General features: G+C 39.4%; 1 protein-coding gene across 1 annotated transcript in view; it reads left to right on the top strand.

Annotated features, from left to right (window-relative positions):
* The window catches only part of THSD4 (thrombospondin type 1 domain containing 4), a 99,438-nt gene that overhangs the window by 38,339 nt on the left and 41,224 nt on the right, over positions 1-19,875 (top strand). The window contains exon 2 of the mRNA XM_027736915.2: positions 3,718-3,922. Within this exon, the coding sequence (XP_027592716.1) occupies positions 3,718-3,922 (205 nt within the window). The remainder of the gene's footprint in view (positions 1-3,717; positions 3,923-19,875) is intronic.

Genomic DNA, 19,875 nt, shown 5'->3' with positions numbered 1-19,875 from the left:
CCCTTAATGAAGATGGATGTGGCAGCTGCTTTTTGGGCACTGCCACCAACCACCATGACCTCACTGGGAAATCATCCAGCTCTGTTGGCACTCTTGGTTGCATCCTGTCTGGTCCTAAAGATTTGTGTACATAAAAGTTCCTCAGGTGCTCCTAAACCTGATCTTTCTCATTCCCACAGATTCAGTGGGAGTGATTAATTTTACACAGAAGTTCAAGTGAATGGAAAAAAAAATATATATATACTTCTGTTTGACACATTTAAGTCCAAAAGTCATTTAAACTTGCTAGTAAATTTTGCATTGTGAAGACCATGGGATTGACATAATTCTGCCCTGTCAAGTCCTGTAAAGAGCCTGACCCTTGTGACTTGGCAAATTTCCCATTGATGTCAACTTTGAAGTCAATGAGGATTCCTTTGGAGGACAGACACCAGAATTTGGATTAAAACATTTGTTTCTGATTGATAAATGAAGTCCACCTGGTGACCAGACAAGGAGAACATATGATGCAAGAAATAACAGTTTGAGAGGTTCTCCTTCATTTCAGTTTTGTACAACATTTGTATTTCAGATTAAAATACATCCCAATCCAAAAGAAATCTTTGGATTGACTGAGATATTTTAAGATCCTGTTACCGATAACAAAATGACAGCAGTTGTTACTCATGTGATAAAGGCTCATTTGAAAAGAAGTGCAATACAAACTTTGTGTAGAGGTGTAAGAAATTAGCTTTTTGCCTTTTTTTTTTTTTTTTTTTTTGCAAAGACCTTCTGCATTTTGATTTCACGAGGATTGTAAGTGCCACCTTGTGGACATCATTATTCTTGTATCTCATAGGACACAAGTGGTAAAGTAGAATAATAAAATTTAGTTTCAAAATCTGTGACAGAAGTTATTTATGTTTTCTTTGAGGATCAGGGGATTTTATTTATTTTCCAGTATTGTTAATTGATGTGCTGAAGTTGAGGAACATAATACCTTTGGGTTTCATGGCTGGGAATAAACCCAAACTCTACTAGTCTTGTTGTGGAGCTCTACTCCTTCATGGTTTTTGCAGTTCTTGCTGGAATTCCTTTGTTGGTCACTCTCAGACCTTTCTCCTGAGTAAGACAGTGGTGGGATACACAGGAGTGAAATCCCAGATGTCTGGTGTTCTGACAGGCTCTTTTTGTTGTAATCCCTTGTCCTTGTGTGGAAGTGCCCTGGTAAAATGGTTCATGCCATTTCCTGCAGGAGCCCATGTCATTTTGGAGGGGTTGTGGTTTGTAGGGTTTTCTCTGTTGGCCATCCTGGTGTTCCCTGTGTTTCTGGCATCTGCATTCTGCTGGTGCTGGGACATCTCCTGGTGCTGGGCACATCAGCTGTGCCATGTTTCAGAGGGTTTTGGGAACTGTCTTGTCTCCAATACCCGAGCACCACGATGTGTAACAGCAAACCCCAACTCAGGCATTTCTGCAGTTTTCAGAAATAAAACCAGATTTTGTACTGAGGAATACAGAGTTTCTAGTTGTATGCAGCTAATTTTCTGCTCTTTAATAAATTAAAGATATTGTCATCAAAGTAGATTAAGTATCTGCTGCTTATTTGGAAACTGTCTCTTGAGGATCTGGAGCTTCCTCTCTAGCCAACTCCAGTTCAAGCCTGTGTTCTAGGAGTAAATCCAGTTGGTTTGTCTGTGTGCTGTTTAGCTGTCAACCATTCCAACTGCTTGTGCACATCACAAATTCCTACTTATCTCCAGGCTATAATTAGGCCATAGCCAGTATCAAAATTCCAGGACATCAAATCTCTTGGCTTGCTGCTGAAGTGCTTTCTTATGTTGTCACGAAGCAGAAGCTGATTTATTTCATAGATAAGTTGGTTTTTAAACTGTTACAAAAAATAACAGTGTTGTTTTTGTGAAAACACAGTTGCATTCCTGGTCAGTGAAGAAGTCTCCAAATTACCATCTCAGCTGCAGGGAAGGTGTTTTGTGGAGTGCACAAATGGTTACCACACCTGAGCTCCTGGGCCAACACCAAATCTCCAGTGTGCGAGTTCACTTGTGTCCACTTGGTTACTGGTTGAATTATTAAGAGATCATCTTCCCGTTCTGTTTGAGAGGCCTGGGAAGTAAAAACATCTGACTTTATATGGAGAAGATACCTGACATGGGAAGAAAAGCTTAGAAATTCAGGTAGAATACGGGAAACTGTTTATTAAAATGAGGATGATGGAATGTCAAATATGATTCTCTTAACAGAAGAACCATGAACAATGTAGAACAGGGGCTAAAAAGATAAGGCTCCAGCACTTGGTAGGTAAGATCAAAAATGATGGAAGAATTGTTGTTTACATGCTTTTATCACATTTCAACTTTAGCATAAGTGGATCTGGTATTTCCTTGATTTATCTGTTAACAACCTTAGATTTTTCCTTTTATCTGTTGCATTGTTGCTGTATTTTTAACTTATTATGACATCTTTCCTGACTTTCAGCTTTAGTGTGATCATGAATGATTTCTTTGTGCTTAAAAAAAAGCTTTGCTTTGGGGTAGACATGAATTTGTTAAATTTACTTTGAACTGCTACATTTGTAGAATGATAGAATGGTTGGGGTTGGAAGGAACCTTAAAGATCATCTAGTTTCAACCTCCAAATTACATTTCATAAAATAGGTGATAGGTTTCTGTTCTACTGGCTCATGTAATGTTTCATTCTTATTTGAATGTGAATGAGAAGTTCTTTTTTGGGATGTGCAAGTTAATCATAGAAGTAGATGATAGGTGTTCATCATAAAACTTCCACAAGTCTGTAAATACAAACCAGCAAGATCAATGAACAGAAATGTTTCTGTAGAACAAGAGGTAGTGCATATACTGTAGAGACTTTTAAAGTGCAGTAACTTGGAAAGATTTTTTTTCTTGTTTGTGTCAAATCTGTAACCTTTTTTCTGCATTTTAATTTACATTATTTTAAATGCCCAGAGAAGCTGTGGCTGCCCCATCCCTAGAACTGTTCAAGGCCAGGTTGGACAGGGCTTGGAGCAACCTGGGATAGTGGAAGATGTCCCTGCCCACGGCATGAGATGATCTTCAAGGTCCCTTCCAACTCAAACCATTCTATGATTGTAGGAAATGATTTATTTTGAATTATCCCATCCAAGTGGGTGCTACTGAGTGGGTTGAAGATTTTCTACTCAGTGAACTGGAGGATCCCTTCTCTAACTGTCAAGGTGCAGCATAAAGATTTCTGAGAAACCTCTTTTGGTGAGAATAGGCTGAGTGCTCAATTTTAGAGGAGATTAGGACAACACTTTATATGTGAAGTAGTTCTGCTTTTGTAAAAAGCCCTTTTCAAATCCTGACATAATCATAGCTCTCCACCTCTTCTCTGGCTAGCAGCTGTGGGAACTGTGTTGTTAAGAGGTTCTTTCCTTTCAGCCAAGGAGGATGCAATCAGTGATGAACAATGCATTACTGTTCTAGTGTGTTCTTGTATTTTTGGTAGCAGGATGTAAAAACCTGTCAGCTAACTTTGAAACCCCGAGCCTATGAACCCTTTAGCTTTTCTGGCCTTTTCCCATAGGGATGAACAAAGGAAGACGTTGCTGAAATGCTGATTCTCTAAATGGTTTCACAACTGATTGTTCTCTGAAAGTCATGCTATCCTTGGTTATTATGTCCAAAGTCTGCAGTTGTAAGATCTTGGAAAAAGAAATCTTACTTTATTTTGCAGAGCATTGGCTGTGACGACTATCTGGGTTCTGACAAGGTGATTGACAAGTGTGGAATATGTGGAGGGGACAACACTGCTTGCAAGGTGGTGTCTGGAGTTTTCAAACACACGCTAACAAATCTTGGCTACCACAAGATAGTGGAAATTCCTGAAGGAGCTACTAAAATCAACATTACTGAGATGTCAAAGAGCAACAACTATTTGGGTAAGTTGCATCTCAGTGAATGAAGCCTTCTTTGTGCTCTAGTGCAACTGGGTGGAGGTTATGCCAGGAAAGGCCTTCTGAGCAGTGTGCAATAGATGTCAAGAAGAGGAGGGAGAAGGGAAAAAAGTCATCAAACAGGTATTTTGATCAGAACTGTCTGTAATTCTCAGTTTTTCTCGCACAACAAACACCATAGACCTGTTCCCATGTATTCCCTGTCCATCTGACCTGGCTTTGGTATTTCCTGTTAGTTGGTTCTGCTCTGGTGTTTTCCCTTCCTGCATCATTGCCCTTCTCTGAGCAGTCAGGAATCCAGCCAAGCATTGGTTGTTCAGATACATTGAATTGAGACTGCTTAAAGAGGAAAGAGCATTTTCTAATTGCCTAAAATTTCAGTTCTTTTAAAGTGAAAGAATGTAAAAATTGTATTGAGATAATTTGGTACTGAGGTGGCATTTGCAGAATCCAAGGTTATTTGTACACTTGTTTATTCTGAAGCAGGTTCTTAATTCAAAACCATAGATCATCCTTGAACATTTATATTAACATCTTGAGATATATTTCTAGATGTTTGTAATGGGTTACAACTTAGAGATTATGTGCAGTTTATGCAGATCTGTGTCAGTCTTGTGTACATTTATGAACTGTGGCTTTCCCTGTTGTCACCTGTCCTGTTCCCAAGTTACAAAGCCCTTGGTTTGTCTATATTTGTGCATGTTTTGGAGGCAATTCTGCTGAGTGGACTAGAGAGAGAAGAGTCAGTTCAGATTTATAAAACCTGCTCCTCACCCTTTACTTTCTCTTCACCTGTTAGTCCATCCTTAGATCTGTCTTACCAATTGCTAGAGCAGATAGTAAAACTGGTGTAGTCTTTGCTAAAACTGTACTGGAAGTTCCAAACCCCAGTATTCCTGTTGGACAACTGCTCTATCTCACTTGTGGCTGGTGAGCATCTCAACTGCTGCTCAGGTACAAGAAAGGAAAATGCTTGTTATGGAATTGCTTATCTTTTCTACTTTGTTCCCCTTAATTTCTGCTGGAGCTGTACTGAGTTTTACAGGAACAGTGCCTGTGGATGGGAGTTTATTGTGGGGAACAGTCTGAACTGTAACATGAGCTCCATAATTGTACAAGGAAAGTGACCCTTCAAAAATTGAAGAAATAATGAAACTACCCACAGTCCAAGAAAACCAAATGTCTGGACCTTTTGTAGGGTGGTCTTATCAGTTCTAATTGGTTTCATCCAAGTGAGTTTTTGATACATTCTGTACCTAAATGCACTAGCATTCATTTGTTCATGCCAGCAGTTTGTATAACATCCATCAACACTAACTTGATTGATGATGAACTAAATCAATAATTCTCTCTAAAGAACTTCCCTAGATACTTGTACTCTTGGTAGAAAATGGGTGAGAACGGAGCTTACTTGGCAGTACAGTGAAAGCAGTCATGTTACTAATGTATAAAATCATGGAGCTGAATGTAATTTTTCTGTCAGATTTATGTGCCAGCATCTAAAAACAGCTGGCAGAGAAATTCCCTTAACTATGTTAAAATGGCCTGAGCCACTTCAACATTTTTGGAATGGGCAGCACAGAAAGAAAGTAACATTTTTTGATTAAAAATAACCAGGCTGTTGGCCTGGTTCCCATGCTACTCCTTAACTGCTTATCCCCTGACCCCTTGGTTTATGCTATCATCTCTTTTCTTTCCTTGTTTTTTCTTTTTGTTTTTTTATCCATTTCATATGTTTTATTTTAAAGCTGCTGGTATGGATTTAGTCTGTTCAATTTGCCAGCTCGCTCGCCTGTTAGGAATTCTCGAGGATGTAATTCCAGCTAGAAGGACTCCAGCTGTTCTGCTTACATTGTTACACAATAAACTTGCTTTATTGAGGCAGGTGAGTTGCACCAGGACAGGAATGAACATGTTCCAGCAGATCAGAAAACTGAAACCACAGGCACGTTTATCAAGCAATTTACTGGACAAGTGAAATGGTAACGGTGAGGTCGGGTTTTGGCATGTTGGTGGTCAGAAGTTTCCCACTGATAAAGCAGCATTCAGAATATAGACATAATGCACATAACAGTGGTAGAGCTGGGAAGCTTGAGAACTCAAGATCTGGTATTTACTGTTTTCTCTGTGTTTATGGTAATAAACAAAAGTCTTGAACTTTTAATAGTAATAATTAAAAAAACCCTTATCCTTAAGGTGTAGCAACAACAGGAAGAACAACCCAGCAGCCATTCCTTTAAGGATGTAGTTAAATACTTTGCAAAACTGAATTTTCCAGACCCTGTTCTGTCACGATCCAGTTGTAGCCAGCAGAGCTGCTTGTAAGCAACATTCCACTTGTTTCAAGGAGTGTAAGGTAGTTGCTTTTGGTTTTCCTTTCACTTTGTACATTTTATGGTTTCTTCAATGCAAAATCATAAGTTGGCTCAAGGTCACTAAGATTTATTTTTTTTTTTAGAAGACGACAGCAGATATTTCTGGGAATTGGAGTTATCCTGTGTGTCTGTGTTTAGGAGATTGTCTTGGTTCCACGTGTTCCAATTTTTACAAAACTCCACATCTTTTTACTGTTTTATCAAAAGCACCAACCAAGTGAGCAATCAGGAAAGTTTGTTTTCACAAGGAGGTATTTCTGTAAAATCAGGAGGTGCTGGAAAAAGCAGGCAGGAATATAAGTATCAAACTCAGCTAAAAGTCATTCAAACTTTTGAAAGCTTCTCCACACTGCTTTTGTGAACTTTTCTGTAGTAATCTATTGCTCATTGTTGCAGAGCTTGTGACCCTCATAAAAAGCACAGTCCTAATGATTCTGCTGAATATGATGGAGCTTCTTGAGGTTTGCTCATTTTAAGTACTGCATTTTTGGTTTTTGCACACAAGTTGGAGTGATTCCAGTATAAAATTTTTAAGTTCTTGCTACTTGTAAATGATAAACTTCTGTCAAAAGAGAAAACATGACAGTGGTATATAAAGTATTTATAAAAAGTATTAAAGTATTTCTGGAACGTGTCATTATCTGGGTACTCAGAATATGCAGATTAAAGGAGACAGGCAACTTCAATGGTTGCTTAGCTGGTTTTTCATGTAGCTTTGTAATTAACTTTTCACAAAATCCCAGTTTTTGATAAATGAATTTCATATAACACAAACATATTTCCTTCCCTCCCTGCCCAAGTGCTCCAGTTCCTTTTAGGCTTTCCATTTCTTGCAGCTCTTCACTGCAGGAAGAGTATTGATCTGATAGAGGAAAATATTTTAGCAGTCAGTTTGAGAATGAGCTGCAGCATTAACTAGTGTTTCTTAGCGAGCCAAAATTAACTAACTAACAGAGCCATTGGGTGTATCTGAAATTCCCCAGGAAACATCTCATGTTTGTTTTCTAGTGTGTGTTTGTTCAGAAAGAAAGCAGTCCCGTTTGGAGTGCTGTATAATAGCTATTCATTCCTGTTAATAATGTATTCATCAGGCTGTATGTTTACTCTAGTATTTTATTACAATTTAGGTTTAGACTCTCTAAAGTGTAAAGAAGGTTAGAGGCTGTGCAGTCCTGAGCTGTGTCAGAAGGATTTGCTTCTCAAAGCAGTTTTCAGCAACATTTTCTTACTGGCTGACATGTTAGACCCGTTGGTAACAGAACAGCTGACCTTGGACAGACTTTTCCATTGGCAAAGCACTTCTGTCACATGCTGGTCTTGTACAGAAAAGAGACAAAGACATACTTTTTATCCCACTGGTAATCATCAGCTGGCCAGTTCTCATACATGGACGTGGGAAGCTTGCCACTGAATTAAGTGGGACCATAATACCTTCAGTGGGACCAGGATGTTACAGCACTTGTGCTGCAAAACATGTGGTTTTGAGTAGAAATACTTCATCATCTTCGGGATTGGGATTTGAGATAATGGCAAAATTTAAGGCCAAATAACACGAATCTGAAGTGATTATTTGGAAGGTGGGTTTTTTTGCCTTTTTTGTGTCTTGAGAACCTAATTTAAAGAAGCTGGTGGTTCTCCATATCCACAGCCTCAGCAGCAAGGCAATCTTGGTACCAGTAGTTAAAATTTAGCTTAATACGAGATTGAGAGATCCAGTGGTTGAAAATGTGCTCATTTTGAAATACACTTACACTGTGTAATGAACTTGCTCTCATTAAAGGAATGTGATCATGTCCTGTAACTCAAGGAACAGTTTGTTTCTGGGGCAGTTGTCCTGTGGCCTTGGGATCCAGTTCATCCAGCAGTCCTGGCCATGGTGCCACCAGTGCTGGCAGCTGGGGGGTGTGAGTGTCCCAGGAAAGGGAGGGGAGATCCAGCGGAGCTTTAGCAAGTCCCTTAACGGTTTGTTTCTCACCTGAACGCTGCTTGCTACAAAGATGGTTGTTCCACAGTGAAATTCATTTCATTGCTCATTGTAAAGCACATCACAGTTCCTTCAGGGAATATATTCTGTATTTCAGTTTTGGGTTTAGTGGAATTAAGCAATTTCAGCCACTAAATGAAATAGAGATATCTTTGGGTCTAATCCATTTCCCCCACTTTCTGTAAAGTGATGCTCTGCTGTTGTAGCATCTTCTCTTGGCACGTGCCAGTGTACAGTATTTATGATTAAAATAAGAGTTGCACATTAATATTTTTAAACAAAACTCCAAGAGTTGTTAATAGCACCTTTGTGAAAATTGGTGTCCCTGAACACGAGTATGGCTGTAAGAAATTTGTCATATGGAAAGAACAGGACCTGATACTAATGGGGCTGTGAAAAGATGCTCAAAACCCACTTTCACTCCATATTCCATGCAGCAGATAACATTCAGGCAGTACATTTCATGAGGAAATATTGTTAGCAGCTCTGGAGGTTAAAATAACATTTTGAAATCAATTTAGAGATTCAAATTTACAGGAGATAAAGGAGTTAGTTTAGGACACTGGCAGAGAATTTAGATAAACATTGTTAGAGGCACTGATGTATCACAGGTGATCATATGAAAAGTTTTATAATATAAGCAATTAACTCATTTCCTTCATATGGGGCTAAGTAGATCAATTAATACACTTCAAAATATACTTATTTCTTAATTGCTGTTACTGATTTTATTTTAATTTTATTTTCATACAAGTTTACAAGCTTCTGTGCAAAAAAGTTGCAACAAATACTATATAGTAATATGGAGGAGAGGATACATGTTTGAGTTTTCAGTGACTTAAACATGGCATTTCTTCTGGTGTGTATTCTTCATTGAGTGCATCCCTATCCGTGCACTGGAGTTGGAGTGTTTCTCCTGCATCCACAGCTTACTGAAGGCAGCACTTAGAAAACATGTAATTACAATATCTGGATAAGAATAACTATTTTTTTTACCTTTTGTCCTTGGTCCTCTTGCCTGTTCTCTGTTGGAGTTAAACAACAAAGACATTTCTTTGTACAGCCAACAATGTGCTCCAAACTGTGGAGAAAAGATTTAAGGAAACACTTCTTAAATCAACTGAAATTCAGCACAGCAAGTTCAAACCATAAGGAAATTGCAGAGCAAATTATTAGTTAGAATCTCTGTGTAAACTTAAGCAGAACATTTTGAATAATATTCCTAAGAAATGCTTCTTATGATTAGGTATCCCAGTGGAACTGCTGTGTCCTTGTTTCCTGAATGCTGAACTGAAGACTCAGGAAACATTACACAGGAAGAGGAGCAAGTTGGGGTTTGGGGTTTTTTGGTTTGGGGTTTTTTTTAATGTTTGCAAGATCAGGTATTCCTATAAAAACAAGATACTGGTAATATAAATTGAGAACTACTAGTTATTTGCTTCTGCCTTATCTTTTTGTCTCCACTCTCAGTCTTGTCCTTCAGTGCTTCAGATTCTACTTTTGGTCAAATATTTTCTGATTCTACAGGACTGGCCATTAATAGAAGCTTTAAAAATTTTTGGGCACCTCAAAACTTTCAATTCAATGTCAGTTTTAGAAGAGACCCGATGAGCAGAGAAGATTCTAATTTTTTTCCACTTAATTCAGTTCAGTTAGCATTGGTTACTCACTTCTAGATATGTTGATTATCTGAATTAACAGTAATTTTAATAAATTACTCTCTGTGTGGGCATGCCTTAATTCAAAACTTACACAGGTCTACTAAGAGCATTGTGTTTCTCACCATGGATTTAAAAACAGCCTCACTGCTGAAGTGTCTGATCCCGACCTATCCAGGAAAGTGCTTTTCCGTGACTGTTGTTTTATGCACAGAAGGTCAGGGTCTGATCAGACAAACATGCATTTTTTAGCAGCTCCCCAGTTCGGTGCATGTTGAGTGAATGTTACACTGATTGCTGACAGATTCCCTCAGGATTTATGTTCAGACCCGTTTGCTGGCCTGAGATGTTCAATAAGTTGCGTTTTCTTAAACCAAAAAGTGCACTACTGGGGTTAGTTGGTTTTGGCAAAACTTGTTTACATGCTGATTTTTGATCATGTCATGGTCTTCCTCTGCAAACTACAGCTTCAGTGTGTGTGTGACCTACAACCTGCTCTGATTTTGGGTCCTGATAATTCCCTTTACCACAGCCAGTGTGACTAGCACGTCCTGTTTGAAGGGTTCAAGGCGATGGTGAAGGGACATGAGGAGTCTCTGTTTAGGCCTGGAGATGACAGAAATCTTAGCAGCATGTTCTGTCAAGAAGTTTTGCATCAAACTGTGTTTGGATCTTGCCCTTTCTGATCATGTGCCTGTCACAATGAGCATGGTTTTCCCCATTAAAAAAGTGACAGCTAGGATGAAGCTTCCACTGTGTTACATTTAAGTCTCTGTCCTTCCTTCTGCGTTGTTGGTAATATTCTGTTTATTAAACCATTCCTTCCCAAAGGGTAATGCTGGGTTACAGGGCACTTGAGCTCACTGTTGGTGTTTGGAGCCACAGCTGGATGTTTGTCACATAGGTGAGCTCACTCAGGGGTGTGGAAGGTGGGATCTGTGGTGATGAACACAAAGCCAGGGAGAGGGTAGGATCTTTCACCTGTCAAAGCATTTGCCTTTTTGAAAACAATATGAGCTCATCATCAAATTTAAGAGAAGAACAGAAAAATCCAGAACTGAAGAATCACAGTGTGACATCTTCACATAAGGTATAGGATGGGAGGCATCCTGAATTCCACTGTGGACACTCCTGGACCTGTAAAGGGGATTTCACTTACAGTCAGATCCAGTGCTGCTTGAAATCCTTGCAGGTTATGTCAGTGTTTGATCTTTGGAGTCCAGCCTGTGTTTGAGGAAATTGCATAAGTTGCCTTATGGTAACTTAGGAGAATGAAGACTAACAAAAATTTGCTTCTAATGCAAAAGAAATCCAAAAACTAATAGGAGACAGTATATTAAACCAGATAGAAATGTGCAATAGCTGCCTTTCTAACATTTCTTACCTGTAGTTGGTTATTAAGATGCCTGGTTCTTCCTGCACACACACTTACATATCCTTTGAATTGTCCATAAAATAGTTTCCAATGGTTTTTCTTCAGGGACAGTTTCTTTCACTAAATAAATGTTCATCTTACTGTAGCCAGCATGTATTGTTTGGCTGGGGGTGATCACCCTCCTAAACCCCTTGAAGCTGTTAAGACTTTGGATGAAATTCAACCCTTGTGTTAATGAATTCAACTCCACTGAATCCAAGTTGCACAAGCATCTTACCTCGTGTAATGACCTGGAGTTGAAACACAATATATCCAGGACATTATTCTTTGCTGACCATATATTTTTTCAGTACTGGTGTTGCTGAAATAATTCCAATTTGAAGTTCCTGGCAGGGTTATCTTATTATACTAAATTCCAAAGTAACCTTTTCCCTTCTGGCTTCATTAAGCAGCTTGTATCTACCACTCTGTACAGTGGTCTGTAGGGCTCCAGGCACATTTTGAAAACATACAAAGGAAATGCTTTCTCAAAAACTAGTTTATTCTTTTTTAAATATTAAATGGCAGATCTTTAAAAAATCTTTTACTAAAAGACAGACCTTGCTACTGCTCTGGGTGAGGGGAAGTGCTCTTTCCTCTGCCTCAGGAAAGTGGTTGAGCCTGGATGGCTGGGTCAACTTGTGTGTCACAGCTGTCCCCCTCTGTCTTACAGACCAGTTTTCTGATGGCACTTGCCATCAGTATTTTCTCTGTTGAGCTTCTAAATGAGTTTCTCCTTGTTTGCTGCTGGTGGGACATCTGGAGGGAGCTCTGGGTTGGGATGCTGAGCAAGAAGCCTGGGAGCTTCGTGGCTTTCCATCTGACCCGAACCTGAAGGAGAATTCTCTGTGTTGCTGTTTTTCCAGGTAAACAGCTTCCTGGCCTTTATCCTCTGCATCTTGAGGGAGAATAGGAACGTTTCTTTCCATCTCCCTGTGCTGGCTGTGCTTTTTGGCTCGTACCTGCTCGTTGGTGACAGCGGTCATGACCAGTTTGGAAACTCATAGAAATCCTGTTTTCATTTCCTGTGTTTCCTAGTTCTACCATCGTTTGGCAGAGGTGGTGTTGTGGTTTTTTTACCCTTTGTTTGTAAGCAATGTTCTTATGAAAACAGCAATCCCCAGGGCAGAGCACCAGCTGAAGCCTGCTGTTGCTTTGATGACCTGCCCTGCAAATACATCATCTGAACAACAGCCAGCAGCAATGAGTCCCACTGAGGTGCTTGTTTCATAAGTTCTGTATTAAAAGAATGTTTTTTTAACTTCTCTTGAAATATGGAAAGACTGCTTTGAAAGGAAGGGAAAGGGATAAAGAGAAATATGCAAAATAGTGAGAGGGAACTCAGAAAGGCTGATTGTTCAGTTTGCCTTGTAAAGCACCCAGCAATCTGGTTGCTTATATAACTTTGCAAACCCCCTTGGCCTGGAAGCCTCTGGAGAACTGACTATGCAAGATTTTTAGTATTTCCTGCTTCTTGTCAGACCCCAAAATCTTTAATTTCTGCCTTTCTCACATTGTTTTGATTATAGTTCTGTTTCCAGCTATAAACAGAACTAAGGAACTTGAATGCAAAAAATTCAAAGAAATGCATTAAAACATGAAAGAGATGGGCTGTTTGAACAGTTTTTATTAATCTGAACCCAATTAATGTGAACTTTTTAGATCTTGAAGCTTTGGAATATTTCTGTCTTCTAGTTGATGACCAAACCATCAAGTAGTTTCCATGAAAATACTCATTTGAACAGCACGTGGTGTTTGGAATATCAACACATGGTTTGTTCAAGGCTTCTTAAAGCCCCCTGAAGAGTGTATGCTAATTGAGCACCTTCTGGTGCAGAGATTTCATGGCAGTGACCAATATTTAGAAACGTGGATTCTCCTCTCAGGAATACAGCTGACTTTCAGCTCCTCTCCATTCTTCCTTTGTCTCCAAGATGACCAACAAGGGACTGTTTTGGAAATGCCGTTTATTCTTTGGAAGTAATTAGCTTTGTGAGTTAATTGAAGTCCCTCATATGCAATCTGTTGCTCAGTTGTCTTTTTACGTGGAGTAAACACTATTTTTTTAAGTTGTTATCAAGGTGTAGTCATTGGTGTGATAAAATACTTTTCTTCTTATAAATTTTAATTTAAAAATAATTTTGTTCTCTGGCTTAGCTGTACATAAGGAGTGACCAGTGTCAATCCAAATTCATGAACGAATTCATAGGCGAATTCCCAAATCACATGAAGACACATTTCTTTCCTTTCTTGCCAAGAGGAGAGGTTGTTACTAATTTAAAGAGTTGTTCAAATGCTACACAACCAAACTTAAGAAAAAATGGTTGAGAACCTGGTTTCAATTGTCACAGATATTTCTGTACAGCATTCTTTGATTCCCTAATCTTATTTTATTCTGAGCAAAATTCTCTTTTGGATAGCGAAAAACCTTTCTTTGTTCCTTAAGCATCTCTTGATCTAGTGAGATAGAATGTGTTCTTACATCTTTGATTCTGTAAAAGAAACTTTTTTTTTTGCTGTTTCTTCTCTTATTTCCCTTTGAACTGCTCAGTTTCAACATTTTTGGGTTTTACCCTTTTTAAAATCTCTTTTAGTAAAATAATCACCCAGTAGAAGTTCTACATGATTAGTGGCTTCATGGTTGGATCAAATAAAGAGATTTCATCTGCAGAGAATATTTTTATATTGCAGCATTAAATTCCAAAAGAAATCCAAGTCTTTTTTAATACAGAATATATATGGGGATTTAAAACTTGATTTATAGACTGTGTGATTAAGTTAGTCAAGGGAGATTAAACTTTATCCTTTATTTCTTAACTTGCCCAGTGTCTTTGTTTTCTATTGAATATTACTTCAAACACTTTGTGTCAGAAGAATTTGGGTGCTTAAAAGCCTTACAGACCCAGTCTTGCTTTCATATTTGTACCCACAGCAGTAGTACTTACCTCACGGTCATGACTCCATTTTTTTAATATCAAACTGCTGTAATTCTGAAAACTTTGGTAGTGTGCTTTAAAGATCTAGGTCAGGTGAATGTCTGCTCTCTGAATATGGACTTATTTTTAATGAGCTACCCAGCAAAGGTTGCCAGCTTGCACTGCTGATCTGGGCATGGCTCAGGGACCCCGAGGCAGCAGAAGAGAATCTGTTGGCCACTGGTAACCACAGTGTGCTAATAAAGGGGTTTAAGGCCGTGACTGTCCAGCTGCAGCTTCTCTGCATTAGGGTTGATACTTCAGTCCCTCTCCTTCACCCACAGCCACCTCCAGCAGCAGAGGGGGAGCAGAAGGGCAGAATTCCCTGCCCTGAGTCAGCAGGCAGTGGGTGTGAGAGGTTGTGTGGCACGAGCCCACAGCAGATGCCTCCACACCCGAAAACTGTGTGTTGCTGGTACAGAGCGAGGAACAGCTGAAGGGAACTTAAAGTAAGGATTCTTTGGAGAAGCTTCACTGAAATGATGGGAGGTGAACCTCAGGAAGGAGCAGGAGCAGGACTGGTCATTGGGCAGGAGGCCTGGAACCAAGCATGAGAACATTGAAATGATAAGTGATGCCAGAGCTTTGGAGAACTTGGGAAAGAGATACATTTTGCTTGGTGAAAAGAGATCTCATCATTACAGTTACTTGTGAGGAACTAAGGCAACAATATCTTAGTGTATAATGAGATGTTCAGTCATACTGCAAAATAAAGATTCCTTCAATAAGTGGAATTATAAGTTTACTGTTGAATTTCTGTCATAACATTTTGTCATTCTCTTCTGGGCTCATATTGCAGAGGACTGGAAGGATTGGTTTTTCCTCAAGTGTCTGGCAGAGCTAGAAGAGGTTGTTCTATATTCAGAATGATAGTTCCTCTGATTTTTTATTTGTTCTTACCAAATACTTCTTCTTTCCTTTCCCAAACCTAATTAACAGCAATTAATACCAAGCCATGGAAATTGGTTTGAGCTTAAATTTGCATTATAAACAGACAGTACCTTTCTTCAGCTGTCTTCTGACAATAAAAGGCTGAGAAGCATGATGCAGTCTTAAATTTTTATCAAGAGATTGTAACTTCCCAACATCATAATTTTCTGTTTTAAATTTATCAAAGCAGCCTTTTGAGAAAAAGGTCTCCAATGTGTCAGCTGAAACATGTAGTCTTAAGAACTTGTAGTTTCTTTAGACTGTATCTATTGATAGAGTGAAAAATCAATTTTTTCTACAACCCTCACCTTGCTAAATAGCACATCGTAGTTAATTCCTAAAGCTTCCGAGTCTCTGGTTCAGGAGAGTTCCTTGGGGATTGTTTTGAAGCTGTTCAGACAGTCCTGATGAGCAGCAGACCTGGTTTGTTGCTGTGCCAGCAGTGAGCTCTGTTAGAGGGAGAGGAGTTTTGCACTGAAGCTGCAAAGTTTGGGAGTTACATCCAAGCAAAGGTTCGTGAATGAAACAGAGGATTCCTTCCCCGTGCCTGTCAGTGGGAGCTCGGGGCTGAGCAGTTGTGCAGGGACAGATTTTGGAGAACTACAAAGGAAAATCTCAGAGTTCTGTTCTGTTCTGTTGGTTCCCGAAGAAGTGTCGCGTGTCTGTAATTTAGTACATCACCACAAACCTTACAGACAGTTTAATTCAAAGAGATTAACAGGAGAAATTCTATTGATGTGTTCAGGTTAACCTCGAATTCGCTTGTCCTGCCAGTGGCCCTTTGCAGTGGTGCTGTACAGCAAACTGCCTGGGGCGTTCCCGAGCCAGGAGAGCTGTGTCCCCAGAATCCAGGGAGAAGCGTGGCCCGGGATCACACAGCCAGGGGCGTTTTGATGGGCACTTTGGGAGGGTGCAGTTTGCATCTTTGTTCTTTCCTTTATTTGTCTTCAGTTAACAGACTGTGCAATGAGCACACCAGTAAGTAAAACACAATGTTATTGTAAAAGTAAAACCCGTCTGTTGCTGAAGAGACTCAAACACTTCAGAAACCAGCAATGACTCTCTGTGTGCACCTTGGCAGATGAACAGTATTTTGTATTTACTGAGAAGCAGGAGAGTTTGATACTGACTTAGATTTTGTTTGCTAAAACTGAACATTAAACTGAGGAACAGACCAAAAAAGGGGTCTTAAAATTCCCTGTTCACTGTTGTTTTTCGGTTTAGAGTGTGTGCCATGTCTTTAACATCCCCACTGCACACGTTTTTGAAGTAAAGGTGAAATCAAATGGAATAATTTTTTTCCTACCTTGGAATTTCTCTAAAGATCGAGGAGGCAGAGACAGGGAATGTGGAATGGGATGTAAACATTTATGTTTTATTTCAATACCATCCCTAATGCCAGTGAAGCAGTAGAAATTTGGCACTTTTCTGGAGGTGAATTGATGAAGGCTTTTTTCAGTTCTTTAGCTTCATCATTTGTTTTAAGCTGAGAGACCCTCAACTCTACTTAGTATTAAAGCATTAATAAGTTACCTGTCAGATTGTAAGGTGTAAAAATCTAAACCTGAGAGTACTGCTTGTTAGAACAAAGGAATATTGTGACAAAGCAGATAAACTTCATTACACAGTGATGGTATAAAATTTTCTTTAGTGTTTCCGTAGTGCATTTTGTGTCTGCTTCTGAGGATGCAGATTTTCCTGGCAAATTTGGTGTCATTAGTAATGGACTGGTGCTGTTTTCACATGGTTGAATTGTGCCATTTTTATTTACTATGTTTGAATTTTCATCCTGTCTTAGAGGTAGAATGAGTTAACTGAACTGTGACATCTGCTCGTATGTGAGTCATCTGTTGCTCTGTCATTCTGGCATACTTAGGTCTTAAATTTGGTATAATATTGCATATTTAGGGTCAAATTCCTGTTAGATTTCGGTTTTAACAAGAACTGGTGTCTGTTATGCATCACCACCTACTTGTGCTTTTTCTTCCCTCCTCTGGTATAAAGCAACCATCCTATGTCTTTCTTCCCTTGAAAAGTGGAAAACAGCTTTTAATGTTCTAACTTGTAGATTTATCTCTTGTTCTCTCCTTCTAAGGCAGTTCAGTACCATCACTTGCAAGGGTGCAACTTCTGCTCTCACTAACTGTGCAGAATAATGGACTAGTGCAATTCTCTGGGTCTGCATAAACGCTGACTCTGGCAACTTCAAACCCTAAATACACACTCTGTAGGGGAGGTTTTCAAGCAGATGTTCAGTGTTAATAGTAATGTGTTTAACTGACCTGAGGTTCTGAAGGCTGAAGTCCAGATTCTGTCTTGGCATGTTGTGCATCAGATAAATTACACTAATCCTGTGCAGAGTATTGGGTGTCACAAGTGAGGTGGTACCAAAGGTGCTGCGTATTTGCATCCCCAGCAGAAATGATGGTGGAATGGAGTTTAATGTTTGTTGAGATCTTCATGTCTGTCATGATGATCCAGCTTTCTCAGAGTCCAAATCCATGTGAGAAAGATCCTATAACTGATCTTCTGAGGGATGGGCCAGACCTTTCCTGTCCTGCATGGTTTGGTGCCTGTGAGCATCAGCAGAGCTGCCCAGGTTTCTCAGTCTTCAGTAGATCACTAAGATGTTCCAGGACTATTTCAAGACACTGCCTCCTAAAGTTAATCATAAATAGCAATGTAACTTTTTAGAGCTTAAAATTCATTCAGCATGGTAAGTATTTCCAGAGAGAAAGTGGGAAGTGACTAAAAGTTCTTGCTGTGCAAAGCTGCTCTCCTTCACCTTTGCTCCATTTCTGCCCAAACCCACCACTGCATGGGTTTGTGTTTCATGCCTCCCTCCAGAATTTGGCTGTTGAAACAAAAGCTCCTTGGTTCTTTGAGAAAATCATCACAGAACGTGCATCTTATCTTCAAAGTGTTTTTCTGACATTAATTAATTGGATCCTCACGATCCTGTGAGCAGGATAAGGAGCAGCCTGAAAATGCCCATTAAGCACCTACTGCAATGAACTGTATTAACCTTTTTTGGAGCCTAAGTGGATAAATGGTTTTTTCTACTGCCTAAATAACTTCAGAAGTGTTTGCAAAAAAGGGCACAAAATTTAAAACTGCTTTTGAACTTTGAGCAGACTTTTATGCCTACGTGCTTGTGGACGTAGAAAAGCTGCTGTTCAAACAAGCAGGGGCAGATCCTGTGCAGCTTGGAAATTACAATGGTGCCATTGATTTCCTTGGGCCTGGGCTCTGCACATCAACTGGAAGGCCTGGCTCCTTGCTTGGGAAGTAAAGCAGTATGGAGTAAGCCCTGATTTGAATAAAGAGCTTTAAAACCTAATAATCATAAAAGTAATAATACCTATAATGAAGATACACTTGGAAACAGATGGTAAAGATTTTGTGTGAGACAGACTGAAGAGAAAGACACACTAAATGAATGGAAAAGAAAGGCAAAACAAAATAAAGTCATTGGTATTTGTGGATATAACCAAATATGAAATCGGAAAATATTTTATCTCTCCACGGGATTACTAAAAGTTCCTTTCTCTCTCAAGTGACCATTATCTTAAACTGTATCTGACAGTAAGTCTTTGTAAAGGGAACCAATTTGTGTTTTGGTATTTAGGGTGGGGTTTGTTTCTGTCTTCACTGAAGTTAATCAGGAAAAATGCTGTTAACCACTGAAGTCGCTGTGTGGATTTGTGATAGGATTATAAATGAAAAAATACACAGTGTTGAAACCCACTGGACTTGAAATATGTGTATATCAGTATTGTCCAGCAAGATCTTTAGTATCGAGTTCACATTGCCAGTTCATGGTCAGATATTTTCCCTAGGATTTATGGTCCTTAAACAATGGAAGAATGATCTTTGATTTGGAAGTAAAGTAATTGTTAATTGAGTGGGTTATGAACTTGGAAACACTGAAACAGTGATTTTTTTTTAAAGAGAAGACAGATAAATATCATATTGAAGACTATGAGTAGTATTTCAGTCTGCAGTTTAAACAAAAGTGTAGCTTTCCTTGTATCAGTCCTGTGGTGCCTTCCTATTTAGTGCAGGCAGAAATGAGCTCAGGAATGGGAGAAGAGCTCTTGAATAAATGATTGATCTGCTTTGTACGTTACCTCAAGGCAAGGTTCCAGTAACACACTGTCTTTTTTGGTCGTTGGCAACCAGGGGGACAGTGGAGATTTTTGTAGACACCTCAGAGTGCAGGAATATTTCTTGGTTTTGCCCAGGCTTTGCCAGGGATCTGTGGGTGGCTCCTGGGCCTGTGTGTGTGCTTGCCAATCACCCAGTGAGAGGCTGCAGCTTTTGGGCAATAGGTATAGAAGATTTTTATCCCCTAGAAATTTAATTCAGTTATGTGCTGCCCTTTTTCTTCTGCATTATTATTCCTACCCTGCCTAAGTAAGCTTTGGAAACCATTATTGATTGTTGATCAGTGCACTGAAGGTCTTGAGCTGTGTCCCAGAGTGGTTAATGTGGAGCTCAGTTTTGCTGAGGCACCCACCATCCCTCTGTTCTGGAATGGAATGGCTGAGGAAAGCTCTTAGGAAGCCCCACAGCCTTTCTCTTCACAGTACATTTACAAGT

This window comes from Pipra filicauda, unplaced genomic scaffold (assembly GCF_003945595.2).
Source record: "Pipra filicauda isolate LSUMZ 115617 unplaced genomic scaffold, ASM394559v2 scaffold7_size6619720_pilon, whole genome shotgun sequence".
Classification (NCBI taxonomy): domain Eukaryota; kingdom Metazoa; phylum Chordata; class Aves; order Passeriformes; family Pipridae; genus Pipra; species Pipra filicauda.
Note: the sequence above shows the minus strand (reverse complement) of the source record. Positions and strands in the feature narration are given on the sequence as shown.